A 20,525-nucleotide genomic window follows, 5' to 3' on the forward strand; every position below is an offset into this window, starting at 1 on the left:
TGTCTGTCTTTGCAGAAACTGGAAGAGAAGTTCCGGCTGAACAGGCGGGAGCTGATCGCCTTCGAGTTCCCGGTGCTGGTGGCCTTGGAGTTTGCTCTCCACCTTCCTGAGCATGAAGTGATGCCACACTACAGACGCTTGGTGCAGAACTCCTAGCACTGGCTGCCCTCTGGGGAAGGGGCTCCTGACTGTTCCCTCTTGGCTCTTCTGAGCCGCAGTTACTACTGGAAAATGCAAAATCAAGACTCCTAACACTTCGCTCTCTCTCCCCCTGAAACCATTTTTTTTTCTGGCAACATACAGGAAACACTGCGTCCATGTGAGACTCTCAGCTCTGACAGATTTACCTGTTGTTACTTTCTCACTACAGGTGGAGACTGAGCTGTTGGTAAATTGTTAGCTGAAAAGGGGTGGCGACTGACCCTGTCTGTGGGGACTACAGCTGTAAAAGTAGGCAAAAAGTAGAAGGGCAGCCTCCACAGCCACCCCTCTGACCCGTCACACAAACCCTGGAAGCCCACGTGAGTGCATTCTCATAGCGCTTTTTCTACAGACCTGCTGCAACTTCCCAGTGGACTTCGTACCCGTTGTGAAAAAGCTTTTAAAGAGGATTATCTTCACTGTGTCAAAAAGAATGTGCCAATCTATTTTTGTATCAGCAATTGAAAGTGCACTTTTTCCTGTGGGGTGTTTGTGTGTGTACCCGTGTGTGTGTGCGTGTGCGACGCCGAACTGATCTCAGTCCAGGTGGTTGGCTTAGCTGTTTCCAAGTGTATCAGTTACTGATGGCAAAGATCAAGGTGACCTTACGTGTTTACTTCTTGAAAAACATAACTACTGGAAAAGTGGTAAATGGGATCATTTGGGGACACTTGGCTTTTTTATTCTCTGATCTTTCCCAACATTATTGTACCTTTGAAAGGATTATACTACTACTACTACTACTACTACTACTACTACTACTCCAAGAGAAGGATCAGCAACTGACCTTAAGTTTTCAGTCATGTTTGTGATAAAGACGAAAGCATTGGTATGATTTCCATGTCATGTTTTTTAAAAATATCTTGTGTTAAGCCACATGCATATTTTTAACCTTCGCACTTTTCCCACTGTGGAGATGGTTAGACTTGCACTCTGTAGTGTTGTATTTCTGTGCTCTATGTTAGAGTGCGTAATAAGCACATTTATTGTGCTGTATCTTAAAACAGTGTTTTATTAAAATTAAAAAAAAAAAAAAAAAAAAAAGTAGGGCTCAGCAGTATATCAGGTGTCTTAAAGCTCCAACAGCAGGGGCATCAGCTATTGTTAAAGCTTTTGGTTTTTAACTAGAATTGACTGTGCAAACCCTAAAATCAGCACCCATTGAAGTTAACGGTCCAGTTCCTTTAGATGTTTCAGCACTGGAGTTTTACAGCAAATTTCTTGCAGTTTCCCTGGTTCTGACTAGACACCCAGAAACTTGAAGGGTTTCATCTGAGCTCCCTGATGCTAAATACACACTAAGCTAGTGCTGTGCTTATGGACATTGTTCACTTGCTGTCATCCTGTGGGATTACACCCTTGTCCAACCTTCTCCTGTGCTGGTTCACTTCATAAGCCTTGCCCTTGACATGCCCCACACGGATCCAGTAAAGTCAAATGCTTACATTTATGTTTTTTAACTAAAAAAAAAAACAAACAAACCACACCATAGAAATCTCAAGTGTGAGATTTTATCTGAAGCCTTACCTCTCTTAAGTTTGGGAGTGCTTGCTCAGAGTATGGAAAGGGCTTGTGAGCAGAACCTATAGAAGTGGGACGTACCGGAGGATGTAAACACACTAATGCTTACTTTCTTTTGCTCTTAACTTTAATCAGGTTTTTTTATTTCCTTCAGTTAGTCCAGGAAACATCCACTTTCTTTACCTCCTTTGACTCCTTTAAATTCTAGTATGAAAAATGCCTGCATATGATTGCTCTGTAGGGTCTGGAAAGGTTACACATGTCAGGACAAATGGGAATTTGTTTGATGTTGTTGCTCTCCCTCCATTTTTAAGGGGGGAGGGGTGACTATGCTAGCTTACAGTTATTATTAATACTTATCTTATTACTCAAATAGATACATTCCAACAGGACTGGGGAGGAGGGGGTAAAGAGAAAAACGAGCACTTGCCTCCCCAGTGCTACGCCCCACGTCACTGCAACCCACGTGTCACTCAGCTGACTGTGGAGCAAGGGGAGTGGGAGCCCTCACTGGCATTCCCGCCCCCTCCTCCTCCTCCTCCCCTTCCTCTTCCTCCCAGTCCCAGTACAACCAGGGAACAGAGGAGCCAAGATTCTGGAGCACGCCTAACGCCTATACGGTTGCCCTGATGGTTTATTCAGCTTGCACGGGCAGGGTAGTGGTGACCTACAAGCCAGAATGGTCTGTGGGTCTGCTAGGAGGGCTTCCATCCTTGGCTGCATCCCTTCCCACCAACATCATGTACATATGTTCAAGATTTGCTTCGGATTGCAGAAATCTGTTTCTAATAGCAACCAGTCAAGGCTAAGCAGAAGCTTTACCTTTCTGTAAAGGCTTCTTACCTTTTGCTTTTGAGTCTTGATTTTATTTTTTTTTTTTTTTTAATTTGTTTTCAAGTTGCTTTATAGCATTGCAGGGAAAAAGCAAATTATGATTGCAAGATGCAGACTAAAGAATGACAGTCTTACAGTAGTCTTCAGAGACGCTGTTGAATCATGCTGTCACATCTTTTGTCTTCTGTGCTGCTACCCAGCCCTGATCTACAGTTTACACAGATTTCTGGGATGAAATCTGATTGCTGGAGACTTTCTGCTTTTCGTTGTTGTTCTTGTTGGTTTTGGGGGCGGGAAAGGGTCTTGGAATTATGTTCAGTTACATGTTGAATGTCAAATAAACACTTAAGATGGTGATGATGTTGCACTGTTCAATTAGGAACATTTATAAAGCCATATGATGCTAGATCTCAGAGCACAAAGCTTGGTCAGTACAATTATGGTTAGGACAATGGGCAGAATTTGCCCTCCTATTCTCCCTAACCCTGGGAAAATTCAGGCTGAAGTAGAGGAAATCTGTACCAAACAAACAAAAAAATGTTGATTGTTTGCCTTTGTCTTACATGGTAATGAGTGTTGATTTACAAATGATTTTAGGTTCAACTTTCAATAGTTTGGGAAAATAATCCATTCTGTATCATTTGTTCTGCTTTGAAATATATACCATACACTCTACCATGCAGAGTTTATTCCTTTTCTAAAAAAAAATAAATAAAAGTTTTAAAAAAATTTTAAAACCCAGGCTCTTTTCCACCAGTCACAGTATGTAAAATTGTTCTGTTTTAACATCTGTATGTGTCAAATGGTATTGGTTTTGCCTTCCTCTGGGGCGTAAAGCTGCTTATTAATAAATCAATGGTGTGACTGGCTCAGGGTCCCCGCCATCTCCTAACATTCATCTCCCTGCAGAGCCCACACTTCCAGGGTCTTTTCTTCAGCCAAGATCTTAATCTTCTTCTTTCCAGACAATTGTTTTAGGTTTGTTTTGGGTTATTTTTTCAAGCCTTCCTTTTGAGCATCAGCTCTTCCTCCTGGAACTTTCAGGCCCTGGTTTTCCCAGTGCAAACCATTGGTGTGCATAAGGGTAAGGCAGAAGTGGGCTTCTCAGCATTGCTCATGTCTCACAAGCCCTTGTTCATTGGAGAATTCAGGAGAGGCCACTTCAGTCCAGGTAATAGTAAAATTTACAACTGGCTCCCATGCCAGTTGTAATTCACAAGCAGCTGCTGTCACCTGGGAGGTTACAAATTTGGTTTTGGGCACTGATGCACACACACATGCAATTACACACCACCTATTGCCACTCAAGTTATTTTTTGTTCCACTTAGGACAGCCCCTAAATCCCACACCTAGCTAAGTGGCCTCACCAAAAAACATCCATTTATTGTTCATTCTCATTCCACATTAATAAAGTTAAGCAGCAGCTTTGGCTCCCTACCTCCCCCTGGCACTGTCTGGGTTCTCTGGAGACCCTAAGCTGTAAATCATGTTGGTGGCAATATGAACATCAGTTGTATTTACACAAATTCCTGAACATAGAAATTACACAGAAATGCTTTGTTTGCCACTTCCCAAAACTACTCACTAAACGGGCAACTGCAGACTTTGAGATAGTCTGGAACATCTTTAAATGATACAACACCAACTAACTGTAACTAGTAACTAACTTGCCCCTGTACTCAGCACTGGTGAGGCCACACCTCGAGTCCTGTGTCCAGTTCTGGGCCCCTCAGTTCAGGAAGGATATCGAGGTCCTGGAGCAGGTCCAAAGGAGGGCAACTGGGCTGGTGAAGGGACTCAAGCACAGATCCTATGAGGAGAGGCTGAGGGAGCTGGGGCTGTTCAGCCTGGAGAAGAGGAGGCTCAGAGGAGACCTCATCACTCTCTACAACTCCCTGAAAGGAGGGGGTAGCCAGGGGGGAGTTGGTCTCTTTTCCCAGGCAACCCTCAGCAAGACAAGAGGGCACGGTCTCAAGTTGTGCTGGGGGAGGTTTAGGTTGGACATTAGAAAGAATTTCGTTACTGAGAGGGTGATCAAACATTGGAATGGGCTGCCCTGGGAAGTGGTGGATTCTCCATCCCTGGAGATATTTAAAAAGAGACTGGATGTGGCACTCAGTGCCATGGTCTGGTAACTGCAGCGGTAGTGGATCAAGGGTTGGACTTGATGATCTCTGAGGTCCCTTCCAACCCAGCCAAGTCTATGATTCTATGAACTGCTCCAGCCTTCTAAAATAGGGAGTCTACTGCGTAAGTCTTCCTTGAAAGCAGTGAGGAGCAGTTTGTTAGGAAACAGTAGCACCTTCCCACAATGCTAAAGGATTTTGGCAACAGACCACATGAACTTTAAAGGTAAAAGTAGTTTAGAGAGGTGACAGACTGAGCAATCGCAGCAACAATCCCAACATCGGTGGTTGAGACTGAAATCTGTCCTAGGTTGCATCTTTGGGGTAGGGGAGAATGAGTGTGGGGAGCAGATTCAAACTTTCTTCATCTTGCATTGTAAACTTTGTAGTGAAGAGTGGAAAAAAAAATGCATCCCTTCAAAGAAAGCTGCACACAAGGAAAAAAGGCCTTTCTGAAATCCTAAACCTTGTTCCTTCCCAACAACTTCACTGTGAGTCCATAACAGCCAGTGGCTGCCTCAAGTCTGCTGGTCCAGGCAAGCTCAGAGGAGAGCTTTTCAGTCACTATAAACAACCAAAAAAAAAACCCCAACCTTGCCCAGACCCCAACAGCAAATACTAGGACCAACAGTGAGGAGAAGTAATGCTTATAGTGTGCTGCTGGGAACTGTGATCCTGGTAAAATGCCCTGTATACTTTCAAAGCAAGGCAGGAAGGACCAAGACATTACTGACTTGAGCAACAAACATTTCCATCTTTTGGCAAGAGCTAAATATTGGCTGCTACCAGAAATGTTCCAGGACTTAATTCCTCAAGCCAGAAGAATCCTTCCAGTTTGCAGTCAAATTATATCAGTGAGTGGTGTGAACTCTAGTATTTCCTCTGACTTCAAAAGGAAATCTTTCCCCTGTGGGAACTGTAGGATGGAGAGGTCCTCAATAGCAACAGATGTTCTTAACAGAGTTCTGGCATGTAGTTAGACAAGATACTAAGAGGCAAACAGGAGAGACAAGAAAATTATCTTCCAAGAGCTTCCAAGAGCAGTGAAGTGTTGCTTTGGGTATGTCCATCAAGGAAGAAGTTGTGCAAGCCACAAGGCCTCAACTTCCCTCATTTTCCATTCACCAGCATCTATGAGTGAGCCTGGTCTCTTCTTTACAACACATGTAGGGCAAATTTTCATCTTCCCCACTGCTTCCCTCTACAAGCGGCTGGAGGGCTTTGTACTTTTGAGCACTGACTAGGAGAGACAGAGGATGAAGAGGCGGAAGGGAAGAATATAAAACCTGGTTTATTTACAAGCCAGTATTAAATCTGTGTTCACAGAGACTGGTTTATCAGGAATGGATTTACTTCATTGATTTAGAAGAGAGACTTTTGGCATTGTCTTTCAGTTTTCAGACAGAGCTTCAGACCAGCTTTTGTCTTCAACACCTGTAGAAGCTGGACCTGTTCAGCAAGGAAAGGTTTGGAGACATCTAGAATATCTCAGGCCATCTCTTTCTCCTCTGTTGCCAGCCCAGTTGTTTCCATTGCCCACGTGGCTGCGTTGGGCAAAGGCATCACGTTGCAGCACCAGAACTGCTGTCTTTTGGTCTCTGCACCAGAAGACAAAAGGGTTCCCATTCTGGTTCCTTAATTTCTGCTCACCTGCGTATCAAGAACACTTCAGAGTGCACAGGGCTCAGCTCTTTCTCCCTCTCTCATGCTTAACCAGGCATCACATACACACAAAACAGAAAGCAGAGAAGATGCAAATCTCAACGTATTTGTAGAATGCTAAGAAAACCCACAAAACCACAAAATAAAACCACACACACACACACAAAAAAAAAAAAAAAAAAAAAAAAAAAAAAAAAAAAAAAAGGCAGCTTAGCCAGAGGTAAGCACAAGAGAGGTGCTGAATGCTGGGCTGCTCCTTCCCTTGCCAGCAGCACAGCCACCCCCAGACCTCTGCACCTCAACACAGTGTTGACTGAACCACTGCCCTGGATGGGGATGGGGATGGGGATGGAAGATATTGCACCAGGAATAGTCTCAGGAAAACTGCAGAGCTGAACAGCCTGACACGCTGCATGAGAGAGGGAGGAACAGACCACAAAATAATAACTATGCAGAAAACAATGGGAGTCTGTGGCTTCCAGCAGTATTTTCTGCTGGCAACTGAAGCAACCTGACCATATTTTTTCTTGCTGTTGGTAAAAAAACATAAAAACCTCATGTAGAAACATAGTAGCTGTAAAGTTTTTAAAAGACAGATAAAAGGATTTTATTTCTAAACTGCTCTCATCCCACCCAGAGCAGAGAATGACTGAATTGTTACCATCCAAGCTGGATGAACAGTCTAGACTGGGCTCTTTCCCCAGTCCCTCCCCACTTGCCAGCTGGATGTCCCTGCAGAACAACACGTGTGAACACCTCTAACCTGGACCTGGACTCCAGACACATTCCTTGTGCCATCCTGTATCATCTTTCACCTGTGGGTGAGAGCACAGCCTGTGAGTCTTCCTCTTGATTAAACTGCCACGTGCAGTCTTTTTTAATTGGGACAGGTATTAGCACTGTCTTTGGTTCAGGGCAGGAGCCCACTGTGGGCCTGGTTCTCATCTCTGTGTTTTGGCTTTCTTTTGGTTGCGTGGTGGGGTAAGACCTGGGTGTGGGGCCACCCACCACCCCTTCAACTTTCCCTTAAAAGGAAACCCAGAGCTGGCAAGAAGGAAAACAAGTGGCTGTCACCACAATTGTCTGCTTGAGCATCCCTAGAGGAAAAGGGAGAACTGAGGCGTGTTAAAGACATGCCCTCCTAAAGAAACCAGGACTGAAGCAATGACAACCCACTCATCATCACCATCATCTTCATGCTCATCTCTTCCTAAGAAAAGGACCTCTCTTCTCCCACCAGCTGTGAGAGGACTAGAAGGGTGCTAAACAACACAGATGAAATGTAATCATTAGCAAACTTCCTTCTGCCTCCAAGGCCCAAACTGAGCTATTCAGAGAGGGCAAGGTCTGTGCTTTGATCTCCCATGGTGCAACCCACAAACTGCACTGTAGCTCCTCATGGAGCACAAGCATTGCACAAGCATGCACAAGCATTTTAATGAAACACCTAAGCATGAGTGAGCCATCTCAAATGGACAAAGACCAACACACATCCAGACATCAGTAGGTTTTTCCAGTTTCAGTCTCTTATAGTTGTGAGCATGCCTTCTAGCCAAAACCAGGCAACTCGAGCTTATAAGCAATCCCAGGACATTTATATGCACAAGTTCCAAAAGCACAGTATGCTTGTGAAAGCTCAGTATTTAATGCCTACTTCCCAGGTGACATCCTCCCAGGTTGCTTGAAACATCCTTCAGTGAGCAGCAGAGACTGGACACCCATCAGCATCTGGGGTATTTGCATGGGCAAAGATAACAACACACACAAAGCCAACACCAGAACTCCAAAGTTCCTGTCTCCCATAACAGCTCCAGAGGTTCATTAATGTTTTCTGAATCCAAGACTCCACAAGCTGTCATCTGCCTTTCAGGGTGACTTGTATTTCATCTTATTTCTGTACAGATTGGAGCTGAATTAAAACTCAATCTGCACAGAAGAAAAAAACAACTTTTATTTTTTGACCAGTACCCAACCTTTCATATCCTCTAACCTCAGCAACATCACTCCAAATTAGACCTCTGCTAGATAGTGGAGCATATGAGGCACAGCATTCAGATGTACTCTCTAAGGACCATTTCAAACATCACAGTTTAAATGATGCATCATGTAGATGGATTAAGAACTATGAGATCTTGCTTTCTTTTTTATTCTTTGTTAGGTGCTTTTCACTTGACTGCTTCTGTTTACGTATCTTTTTTTTTTTTTACTATTTTTTTTTCTTTTTAGTTCACCTTTCATGGTGTCAGTAAATGCAAAGATAGGTGGAAAGAAGCTGGTGCAGTGCTGGGAGTTGGATCTGGCTGCCTCTTTCACATGGTGCATCCGGAGCTGCAGACTCCACCCTTTGTCTGATTTATTTTCAAAGCCTGCTGTGTCCATTAATGGAAAATTGGACTCTGTTCAGGCTGTGATGGTGTCCATGCACAGGAAAATGAAAAGTTTCAGATTAAAGCTGCAGGAGTCCGGGGAGAAAAATATCTGGTGAATTTAATTGATAGTGGCAGCACAATTATTACAGACAAATATGCAAGAAATGGCAGTCTGTCACCCAAAGCAGCTCCTTAGCTAGAAAGATAAAGGAAGGTAGCATGAAAGTCTGCAAGGCCACACAACTGAGAAATTGAAATATTCCTCACCAGCAGGAAGTTCAGATACTTTGCAAATTTGATCTTCTGAATGTGTTCAACAGGACATCTATTGCCAACCATCCAAGTTATTCTCTCTTTAATTTCTTAAATATCTGAGACATATCTGATGACACTTGGGCCTCCCTTGCTTGCTTTTGTATTCATCCCTAGGTTTGAGGAAGTGGTAGGAGTCTCAGGGACATCATTCTGTAGTTTCATTAAAATAAGGAACTAAGTAGAGGGAAGAAGTCATGGTAGTGGCCTTCAGTGAAGGAGACACTGGAGAACCCCATCAAGGCACAGGGAAACCCACCCGTACCTGGGCTGCTGCTCTCCACAGGAGCAGAAGCCAATAAATCAGTATAGAGACTTTTCAAAGCACAACTGAGCTTAGATCCTAGCAATATAGAAAATATAGAAATAGAAACCAGAGAAATAGAGAAAATAAAAAGCTGGGAAAGCAAGTAGAATTGCTACTCTTAAACCTATTGATTTAATAACAATGCTCCTATGATTTATTTTTGCAGTTGCCAGTGTAGCAAGAAAGTAAAAGAAGTATCTATTTTTAGCATAACAGTAACAGTGGTTATTTCTATAAGATCATTATAGAACATAGGAGGAGATGAAACCAGTATGATGACATGGAAACTTAATGGATTCTACAAAAATAAAAAAGGAGCTCTTAAGACCTTAAAGAATGCTCAAGCTGAAATCTCATGCCATGGGCTTGTTTTGGTTTTTGTTTTTAAACCATCACATGGAAAATGATGACCGAATTCTATAGTAGGAATGTATTTTTGGAGTGGTCAAAAATATTTCAGAGTACTTTGTACCTTCCTATTAAGGCAAGATAGCCAAATCTCCAGCCCATGAAAGCATTTGTCATGAAGCAAGTTCATAAAGTCTCTCAGAGAGACCAACATACGACATTGGCTCTGTAAGTCTCTCTCTCCCTCCATCCTTTCCCTAAAAAACATAAACAGTTGCAAAACCCTCCCAATCCTTACTTTTGGATGGTATGGTTGAGTGGACTGGGAATTGTTGCAACATAATAATCTATTATTTTTCTCCTAGCTGACCTCACAGCCTAAGACATTCCCACCAGCACAAGCATTTGTTTAAGGGAGCTGTATCTAACCTGAAACCCAGCTGAAGTGAATAGAGTATCATGACTGACTGATAAGCAGATTTAATTTGCATCAGTTTTAAAAGAAGATGTGGTTTATTAAGGCAGAATGCAGAACACAGAGAGAGAGAGAGACCCAGGTTTTTTGTAGCCTAGAAAACCCTCCCAGTTTTCCCATGAAGCCCCAGGTGCTGGCAGCAAGAGGTTACAGTGTCATCGCACTTGCTTTTCTCTGCATTTACTCCTTTAAAACTAATTTTCCCTGGTTTCAAAGAGGAGTTTGAACCAGAACAGTTCAAATGTGCCCTTGTGTCACATTTTCAGAAACAAGAATAAAACATGAGAGAGATTCTGAAGGGAAAGGGGAAGTTGTTTTCTCGCTTTTACACCAGTTTTCTGTAGCAGAAGATTAAGGGTTCCTCTGTCAAAATCCTCAGTGGTGCTGCCTTTGCAATTCAGCATTTGGTCTGGTGAACTACGCTGCTTTTCTCCAAAGATTTCTGAATCACAGAGGGTTTGTTTTATGGGTTTGTTTGTTTGTTTGTTTTAACCCCAACAAAAACAATCTAGTTGCGTTTTTTCCATTTGAGAAGCTGTGGTAAGCAACTTACCCATACAGCATGGCTATTCACAACAGGAGCCATTCAATTCTTTGCTCAGCAATTTTAATATTCCACTTTGAATACAGCTGAGCCACATGAAATTCTGTTGTGTAAGGCTCTCCTTGAAAGTGGAGATTTATTTCCTTTGGTTACAGCTCATCAAGTCTTGAGGCTACAACCATCTGTGTTAATCTCTGCACAGTCTGTTCTTACTCGTTGTCAATAACAAGCCCAAGGAGCACCCGTGCTGAAGGCTGCCTGAACAGACAAGCATAATAAAGAAATAAAAGTTGCCTTCTGAAACTTTTAGCTTCTGTGTCTATCCTACATCCTAATTCAATGACTATAACCAGAGACATTAAATGGGAGAGAACAAGGAACTTTGCCCTCAAGGACCATGATGTTTGAAAGAAAATTCAACTCTGTTTTCTGAGTGGCCATGGCTGGAGTGATTTGCAGATCTCACTCAGCCTCGGGCATTGGGACAGCCAGAAGCAGTATGGCAAAGAGAAGAACTTGGGTGCTGTTTGCTTCTTCTTTCTAAAACTTTTTGTCTCTCTCACACTATGGCTATTGGGGTGTTGTCCACTGCCAGCTGAAGTTTGCCAAACAAGTAGACTGGGTCATTCAGCTGCTGGCAAGTGAGATCCAGGGCAAACTTGATCACCTCTAGCTTGATCTTCAGTGACACAGAAATGGGGTTGGCCCTTCTCTCATTCAGCTGAAATGAAGAAACTCACCAGAGGGACTGATCTCACTGAGCACTGTCAACATGCTGATAATCCTTGTTGTTGGCATGGGACTGCTTGCATAATTGCAGAGTTCTGGGGATGTAGGATCGCCATTACAGTTTTTTCTGACTGCTCTAACCTGAATGAACTTCATTTGATAATTTATAAACCTGTGGAAGTAACCGGCACAGAGGCACAGGGACCCCTCCCCTGAGAAACAAAGAACAGACTGATTTCCAGGCATCTGTAAGGGAGAGGTGGCTCCTTCAGAGGAGTCCACCATGCCTCATTTGAAGCCAAAGCTCATCCCTTGATGTTCTAGGAGGTGTGTGACAGACAAACAGCAGAAATCTCTTCTAAATCCCACCTCCAGACAGGGCTACAGGGGACAATTATCCAGACTGGCTTCATCTCCACAACTTTCAAAGGAAAGTCTGAGGAATATTTGCCTTGTGGTGCTCCCCACCCCGGTCAGTGAATGCTTTCCGCTTTTCCAATAGCAACATTCTTAGAGTGGGCATTTGCAAATCTCCAAAACATTTCTGCTTAACAATAACTCCATGCTTGATCCATAGTCCTCTTAACAGATTCTTTAACCCTCTTGTTAATCTATCTGGTGTTAGAGATACTCCTGCACTTAGGCATGACAAATAGTGTTCCCAACTCTCCACCTTTCCTTTCCATCTTCATTACCTAACAACTTAAGGAGAGTAACTCCAAACTATCAGTTTCTCAATCTGAACATCCATTTCCTCCAAACAACACCAACCCTACTCCTTATCAGTTTGGAAGGGGTTGTGATGGAGGCTTGTTTTATTCACCCAGCTTGCCTCAGGCAGGTGTTGTTCTTACACAGTATGGCAAGGCACTGGATGCTCCAACACAAACAGATTTCTTGGTGCACCAGCAGTCCCTCATCAGCAAGGGGCACAGAAGTCAAAAGCTGAAGTGTAAACATGGATCAAAGTCCACCAGGAGAATGAGCCTTACACCTGCTTCCCATGGTGTGCAGGCCCTCAAGTACTTGAACCAACATAAGCCTTAGGGCAGAGCAAACACCTCTTCACCAGCCTCATCTACAGAAGCTCAGGTTTCCCTCCCTCTGGAAACGGTGTTTGTGGGGAGTCAGGAAAGGCATGGGGCTGGCAAACAGCAGGAAGAAAAGTTGAGGAGCTTTCGGTTCCTAATATTACACAGCATCTCCTACAGTCATGACTGTGAAAGCAGGAAGGGGATTTTATCCACTGGCAGGCAGGAGTGTCCAAAGAGGTTCTTTTACTGTATCTTCACATATATAGGAAACAAACTGGCAAATGAACAAGCTCTGAGCTGGATGTTTTTAAATCTTAATGACAGGGCATATGATAAAATATACTAAGCCTGCTCTTGGTGTTGTTTTCCAAGAGATTTTGTATACCTTCAAATCAAGGACTTAACATGCCAACTGGCTACCCCAACCTGTTCTGGAAGCCAAGATATTTATTAAAAGGTAGAAGAGAGTCACTGTGTTATGGCATCCCATCCCAGATAGTAAGGAGAGGGTAGACTCCTCACCTCAGTGATCAGGAAGAGATGGCACAACATTTTCACCAGCATTCTTCCCCCCCAAAATAATCTATTTTCTAGCAGAAATCAAAGGTTTTATCAATGACACTTTTAAAGCACAATTAGAAAAAGGGTTAAGTTTCTCTAACTAGGCAATTAATATGGAAAGAGTTACACAACCTTCATGGGCTCCTCTAATTCCTTTTTGGGACTAAACAGACATGTATTTGTAATATGCCCTAAAAAAAAACAAAACCAAAAAACCCCAAACAACAAAACCATATGAATAAGCAACAAATTTTTAACACATTTTTCAGAAGCAAATCTTTTCCCATTTTATTGCCTGGTACAAAAGTATTTCAATTTTTTTCAGCCCTGCCCTGAATCTCCTTCCCCTCACCCACACCTTCTTTTCAAATCAAATAAGCCTGTCCCTGTGTCTGCTGTCTGGAACAGGATTAAATTTTCTCACTGAGCCTGTTGCCTGCTTCACACTAGCAGATGATCTGTTTGAAAGCTGTTCATTCAGCTTCTGCTAAGGGCAAGACAAATTTGCCATGGAGTTTTCTACAACCCACAATCTCCTTAAGCTTACAGGTAAAACAAAGCCAAAGAAAACATCTCCTCAGCACCCAGCACAGCTTCCAGCAACTAAATTTTCTACAATACTTAATAAAAGAATCCTTTTCAAAACATGTACTATGCTGACATCACATTACTTAAATTCTTCAGATCTTCTTGTTTGAGGATGGGAAATAAGAATATAAAAACATATACACTCATCTACCAACTCAGACACAGGTGTTAAAAAGAGTGACAGTAAATCAGAATTCTGAACCGTAACAAGGATTTTAATAGTTAAGTTGCTTTTTATAAAAAAATAATAAATAAAGCTTTTCCTAATGCTTTTTTTTCTAAGATCATTTGCTCTGCAGTTTTCCAGCTTCAGTATTAAACTGGTACTGAAAGATAGGCGTAGATTCTCTTCCAGCATGAAGCACAACATCCACTCAGCAATAAACAACAACAGAATGACTTCAGTGATAAGATTTGGGTTAATTGAATTAATTTAATAACATTTTCTGCTGGAAATTGTCACAGCCACCAGATCCAGAAGATCACTTTGAAACAGCAGCTCTGGTGCCTGCATGTTAGTAGCTCACCAGTAGTTAACATCAATTGGTTTTACTCTTTCAGTCTTCTTTCCTTGGCACTTGGCTTTAAGTAGAGGTATTGTAGCCACCTGCACAAGCCACACCTCTGCAGCAGATAACACAAGCCTCAACCAGCAAGAAAAGGGGGAAAAAAAAGACATTTGGAAAATTAAAGTGTAAGCAAGGTAAGATCAAAAAGGCATTACATGATTCAGGGCCATCTTTGTCTGAGTGGTTTGATCAAAAGTAGTAGATAAGAAAACAGCATCATGGGACAGACTCCAGGGACCTGCTGTCCCTCAGAAAGACCACCACACTCCAGTTTCTCTGTCTAGGCTCATGTGCTGACAGCCCAAGAATTGAGGAGATTTTAGAGGGTAAATTCCTTAAGCAGTGATAAAACCAGATGTTCTTCCACCAGATGAGCTACAGAGCCTTTGCTTTCCATTCAGGCATAAATTGGTGTCACTACATCTTTGTAAGACAAGGGAACTCCTCCTCCCCCAGTGCTGTGTGATTCATAGAATCCTAGAATGCCAGGTTGAAAGGGGCTTCAAGGATCATTTGGTCCAAAGATTCTAGGTGGGAACTTTATTTAGATGTGATTGCCCATCACCTTGTCAAGCTGAGCCTTAAAAATGTTCAGTGTTGGGGAATCTACCACTTCCTTGGGGAAATTATTCCAATGTCCAACTGTCTTCATAGTGAAAAATTTTCTTCTGATGTCCAATTGGGATCTCCCCAGGTGTAATTTGCTCTAGTTTTGATGCTTGTCACTTTGTATTTCTGACTGGCTGGAAAAAAAATGTTAATTCAATGTTAATATTACACCCTTTTTATATCTGTTCTCTAAATTACTGAACATCACTGTTTGCTAGTCTTGCAAGGGCCATCTTAAGCTTGACCTTCTGAGGTTCCCTTCCTTGCAGATCATTGTAACAACCCTGAAGTGTTTTTTACCCTTGCAGTATCCCTCCTTCTGAAGCAGGGCTGAATTAAAAAATCAGGCTGCTGCTTCCTCAGTAAGTCATGAAGTTTTCTCTGCAAAGCCCCTGCAAGTCTCCAGTGCCCACCGGGGACCAGGGAACCCAACCATCACCTCTGTGTCTCTTCTTCCCTGGTGTCAGTGGTAGGAACACAGCCCTTCCCATGAGCTGCAGGAGGGAGCTGGGGTCATCCCCTTGGTGTCCCCTCATGGCTCATTTTTATTTGTGTATCACACATCTGCTCTCAACTGCCAGCTGAGATGGCACCTTAGGGATGCAGCTTAATGCTTTCAGCTGACATCCCCACCTTGGTGCTCAGGTGTTGACCAAGGCACACTTACCTGTTCCAACAGCCAGAAGCCCTCCAAAGGGCTTTCTCTCCACAACCTCTACTCCTAGAGCCAGCCTAACCCTCCATCACCTCGCTGCTGGTAACACCTGAGCAGCCCTTTGCTCACAGTCACTCCCAACAGGCTGGCTGCTGCACCAGAGCCTGGCTCTCCTGTCACCGCTGCCATGCCTGAGGAAGAAGGAAGTCAACCTGTACCTTTAGCACCTTGAGAAAACTTTGAATTAGCAAAGGCAGATTTTGAAGGCCTTGGAGCTCCACTTCTGCTAGACTGATGAGCATGAGGCTGGTCCACAGGAGTCATCCTCACCTGAGGCAGGTCAGGTTGGTTCAGGGGGTGCTTTTTTCTTCCCAGCCACATTTGACAGAGGGGCCCAACTTCACTCTTACATCTGGAGTTTATATGTCTTTCTATGTGTTGCAGTTCTTCTGTTAAATTAATTTTATACTACAATAGCAAGTACTAGAATCACTTCATAGTTGGGCAGAGGGGTATGGGAAGACAGTACCTCATTCAAGGAAGACTCTGTAGGATTGATCAGAGAAGGTGAGGGCAGCAGATGAGGAAGGATTACTGTCTGTGGGGTATAAATGAAGAAATACTGTTGCTTTCTAGCTGGTTCCTTGATTGATTATGTAGCAATCAAGTGAAACCTGCAGTATTTTGCTTACATCAAGCAGAGTCTCATAAAAGCAAGCACATTGCTGTAAGAAAAAAAAAAAAAAAAAAAAAAAAAAAAGGAAAGCAGAAGCAAACAATTTGGTGTTGTTTAACATGCATGAAGTTGAATAAAAAGGTAGTGGACTTACTATGCAGAGGGATACTAATTCCCCAGCTCCAGAGACTGACTTCCCCCAGAGCTCAGTCAGTGCAATGCCTGTTGCAGCCAAACACCCTTCCCGCAGCTGCCCCAAGCATGCCCCCTGCAATTAAAATGCTACAGCTCCTCTGGCTGCTGATTTGGCCACTGGCTTTCCACTGAGACCACCAGCAAGAAACCAAACGGGTGGTTTGGGTTTTGAAATAGTGCTATGAACAGCACAGACAAGAGGGAGGAAATTAAAAAAAGGAAAAAAAAAATCCAAACCGCAGCCTCCCCTTGAAAGTTACGCAAGAAGAGAGGTACACGATGAGCTTTTCCCACAGCAAAGGTTCCAGCTAAGATTGCAAAACCTCAGCTATCACACAGACCTCTTTCATGAGGTCTCCCAGGGTCACCTGAAAATCAGCAGAAAGGTGGCACGGCGAGGATGCCACCTTATTGCCACAGCTGACTGGAAGAGCAAGTTGTCTGGGGGAGGCCAGGATGCCTGATCCATCACTCCCAGGCACTGTCTGAACTTACAGACTGGAGGAAGTTCATGAGGGTCCATGACTGGCTGTCTGGCCTAACTGGGCAGTGAGTATGGGCTCCACTACCTGTGCAATGTGGTTCATGTTGATTTCAGGACTAGTGATCAAGTCCCAACACGTGTTTTTTCTTTTGTGCTTGTCCTTCTCTCCTCCAGTGTTCCCAAAACTGAGTTTTACCACCTTGCAAGAAAAGGACTCACTCCAAGCTCATGCTGGAGTGTGACCCAGTATGCATGGACAACATGGCAGTAAAAACAGACCCTTTGCAATTAACTGGAATAAGCTTAGGGTCAATACAGGCCAGAGTACTTCTCTGAATTCTCCTTTTTAAACCGTAGCATTTTTTTTCTGAAAACCAACTGATCTCTACCTAAAATTCTCCAGGCATAGAACTGACAACAATCTTCAGTAAATTGACCTCTTTGTTAAACTATGGTTTATTGGAAGTTAAAATGGAGCTGTACTTTAAAACTCAGCTGCTGGAATCTGTCAGATGGAAGCAGATATGCCTCAGCTAACTATAGCCTTCTAAAAGCCAGGAGTCTTGTCTAGACTAGTCACTTAATTTCCATCTACAGAGAGATGATCACTTCCAGAAAGCTGTCAGTCATTAGTTATCATTATCTATTAAAAAAGAATAATCTGTGACGACACCTTTCTGCTTCCACTGACCATGAAGGAAACTTTGTCAATTTAGATGAAGGGACTACACTTGAGATATCTAATGTGAGACAAGGCCCTCTCCTCGTTGAAGATTTGTTATCAAAATTCTTTTACCATGAAGACCTTCCCTACAATATTATCAGCTATTAATAGTTGATAGCACCCATCACTTAACATTACATTCACGTAGACTGCTTTCCCAGGCACTAATATGTCAAGACTAACAACCATTAAGGAACCAGAAATGAAATTATTTTAAGAATTCTTGAGATTAATTGCTTTACACTCTTTATTACATTCATTTGAGGTACATAATCTTTATTGCTTCTTGCAGTAATTGGAGACAAACCACTGCTTGGAACAGTAAGTTTCCCTCTGTCCCCTCCAGCTGACAAAAATTTGCAGAGTTCAAGAGAAATCTTGAAGAACGGGAGAAGAAAAGAAGCACACAAAGAGCAATCACTACAGATATTGAGATTTATTGCTGACTTCCCCGTTGTACAAAGCTGTCAAACCTCCACCATTCCAGAAGGGAATTATCTCCAGAAGCCCCATGGCCTCGGTCACCGTGCCAGTTCAGAGGATGTGACTGCAGATCTGTGTGCAGCAGCTTGCTGCTTACAGAACAGTTGGATCCAAAATCCATCCTTCCTGATCCTGAATTCATGGCAGGATCTGGGCTCTGACACTCTTTGGTACAACCTGCTGTCAATCTTCCAACAAAAAAAACCCCAGGGACATGCAGTTGGGAATGCTGCTTTTCCTGAGCTCAGTTCCCTGTGCAAGACGCTGCTGCTGAGAGGCTCTCACACAGAGCCATCAGCATGAGACAGTGCAGATTTTCCTTTACCACATCAATCAGAAATACTTTGTCTTGTGCTTTGAGGCAAAGGCTCCTAACCATCCTGCCAAATATGCTGTTCTCTGACCAGCACTATTAATAGCACAGTTTTTCTTTTTTAATAGAAAAACAATAGGTCTCTTTCCTTGTGTTCAGTTGCACTTCTTCATTCCATTTTATTCATGACAGGGTCTCCAGGCTGCAAGTCAGCTCTTTTCCAGCTGGTGAGATCTGGTTCCTCTTTATGTGCCTGTCCTTTCAGTGTAAACAAGCAAAGCTTCTCCAACTCCACTGATCACAAAGCTGTAAACAAAGCATACCACAAATTTAGCATCAGGCAAGTCCCTCTACTTGATCCAATGCCAAACAACACAGCATTAAGAGAGAGGTATTATTTTGTCTAAACATATTTTAGCTTGGAGACAGGAACCCAGGTGATTTTTTTCATTCATCTTGCTAAGAAAAAGTTGAAACCAGAAATATCTTATTTAACTGATCTCATCCGAAGCTTCCCTTACTATATTTTAGGGCAGGTGGTATTCATGTGAAAACACAGACAGGTAGAAATCTAGAGAGACAAGTTTGCATCCAGTTACAAGAACAGCTGCACAACCAAACTGTAGCAATAACTGGAAAGGAAGGCAGGAAAGGAAGGCAGTGGGTTAATAATTCCCCTGCCAATTTCTATTCACTTTTTGTTCTGAAAACTGATCTAAAGCCTAAGTTTAGGGGACGGAAGAAATCAGGTAAAAGACTTGTTCTGAGGAGATCCCACTGGTGTAGTGAGCCTGGTAGAAATTTTCCTGTTTACTTCTCTTTGTGAGGAATCTGGTGAAAGAACCTGCCCCAGCTGAATGAAGGGCAGGAATCCCCAAGCCCTTCCTTCCTATGCTGCTCACAGGGCTGTGCTGGTGGCAGTCACATTTCTCTCCAAGACTCAGGCTAGAAGCAGTTCTACAAATCATTGTGAATGGTTTTACAAATAAAATCATTAACTGAAACAAGCTATCAGCCCACTCCATCCGTGCAATAGTTAATAATCCCCAAATCTCCTTTGCTACCAATTATAGCTGACAGGAATATGGTAGTCTCCCCTTTTATAACAGTGTAAAGCTAAGTGTACTGACCTTTCATCTTAGCCTCATGGCTTAGTTAGCTTATGAAACAGAAAAGCTCCTTAGTGGACTTTATAAACAAAAAAACTTCTGTTAAGTTCATTGGTAAGAGGGCTTTTTCTTTTTTTTTTTTCTTTTTTCTTTTTCTTTTTTTTTTTTTTTTTTTTTTTTCTGGTCTTTAATAGTATTACATTGACTTAAATATTAGCTTTGATCTGCTGTTTTAAAAATCACATAATTGCCCCTGTTCCTGAGGGGAACAAACATTGTATAACAACAATATCTTACACAGGAAACAGCCCTGGAAAGTAGGTGCTGCAGACAGTCAGCTGTGGAGACAGAATACCTTTGAGTGTGGAATTGCCACCAAGGAGCAAAGGATAGAAGTGCTGCAAGGTTTCAAAAAGGGCTAAAACACATGAATCTGTTCACCTGTAATCACTAAAAATCTCTCAGCACTCACCTCTGGAGAGGGTTCACCCTCAGGTCTTGCCTGGATTTCAGCTCCAGTTATAAACCTACCCTTTGCATTAATTCCTTCAGAAGCTCAGGTTGAATACTGTATTCGTATTCTTTATCCCAAGGAAAAAAAAAAAAACACTGACTATAGGAACAACTAAGCCTAAGAGAGTCTTAGAAATTACTCAGGTTTTTTGTTTTTTTTTAAATTTCTATAGGTACACTGTTTTCTACATTATTTTTAATGGTAGCTTTAAAAACAAAACAAAACAAAAACCCCCAACTATCTGCTGCAGCATCCTAAAAATTAGACTGGCAATTCTGTACAAAAATTAGTAATCTGTACAGCTATGTGTCTGTATCCAAATTTGTTCTTCAATATCTTCTGTCCTAAACCAGAGAAGAATTCCTTTCTGAAGGATGTGAAATCTCAGGTATCCATGTTCCCAGGCAACCTACACTCACCAGACTACAAGGTCAATAGAAGCCATCGCTGTCACTTCAGGATGAAGCAGAGCAAAAAACATGGCTAAATACCAACTCCTGATTTACCTTCAGTTTACCATGTGGCAAATCTTCTGGTTTCTGTTTATTGTGGGGTGACAGCTAACTGCATTTACCCATCACT

The 20,525-nt window shown here is 42.6% G+C and overlaps 2 protein-coding genes and 1 long non-coding RNA gene across 19 annotated transcripts in view; 1 reads left to right on the forward strand and 2 right to left on the reverse strand.

Moving 5' to 3' along the window:
• Window positions 1-3,293, forward strand: part of CABLES1 (Cdk5 and Abl enzyme substrate 1) — a 74,907-nt gene extending 71,614 nt beyond the window's left edge. For both annotated transcript variants that reach the window (XM_071737307.1, XM_071737306.1), the window contains one exon: window positions 16-3,293. In XM_071737307.1, coding sequence (XP_071593408.1) covers window positions 16-156 — 141 coding nt within the window. In that variant the 3' untranslated portion in view covers window positions 157-3,293. The remainder of the gene's footprint in view (window positions 1-15) is intronic.
• A 9,992-nt stretch (window positions 3,294-13,285) lies between these two features.
• LOC139793128 (uncharacterized) lies at window positions 13,286-16,580 on the reverse strand. Of its 6 annotated transcripts, none has more exons than XR_011724509.1 (4): window positions 16,272-16,573; window positions 15,975-16,039; window positions 15,664-15,894; window positions 13,286-14,924 (listed from the first exon to the last, which is right to left on the reverse strand). It is a non-coding gene; the product is annotated as an uncharacterized lncRNA (long non-coding RNA). The 6 variants fall into 6 exon arrangements; XR_011724511.1 differs by having other exon boundaries at window positions 15,664-15,857; window positions 16,272-16,572; XR_011724510.1 differs by having other exon boundaries at window positions 15,664-16,043; window positions 16,276-16,580.
• Window positions 16,581-17,945: 1,365 nt separating this feature from the next.
• The window catches only part of TMEM241 (transmembrane protein 241), a 59,364-nt gene continuing 56,784 nt past the window's right edge, over window positions 17,946-20,525 (reverse strand). For 10 of the 11 annotated variants that reach the window (XM_071737326.1, XM_071737325.1, XM_071737322.1 and 7 more), the window contains one exon: window positions 17,946-18,626. In XM_071737326.1, coding sequence (XP_071593427.1) covers window positions 18,566-18,626 — 61 coding nt within the window. In that variant the 3' untranslated portion in view covers window positions 17,946-18,565. The remainder of the gene's footprint in view (window positions 18,627-20,525) is intronic. The other variant, XM_071737321.1, reaches the window with a different exon arrangement.

Source organism: Heliangelus exortis, chromosome 2 (assembly GCF_036169615.1).
Source record: "Heliangelus exortis chromosome 2, bHelExo1.hap1, whole genome shotgun sequence".
Taxonomy (NCBI): domain Eukaryota; kingdom Metazoa; phylum Chordata; class Aves; order Apodiformes; family Trochilidae; genus Heliangelus; species Heliangelus exortis.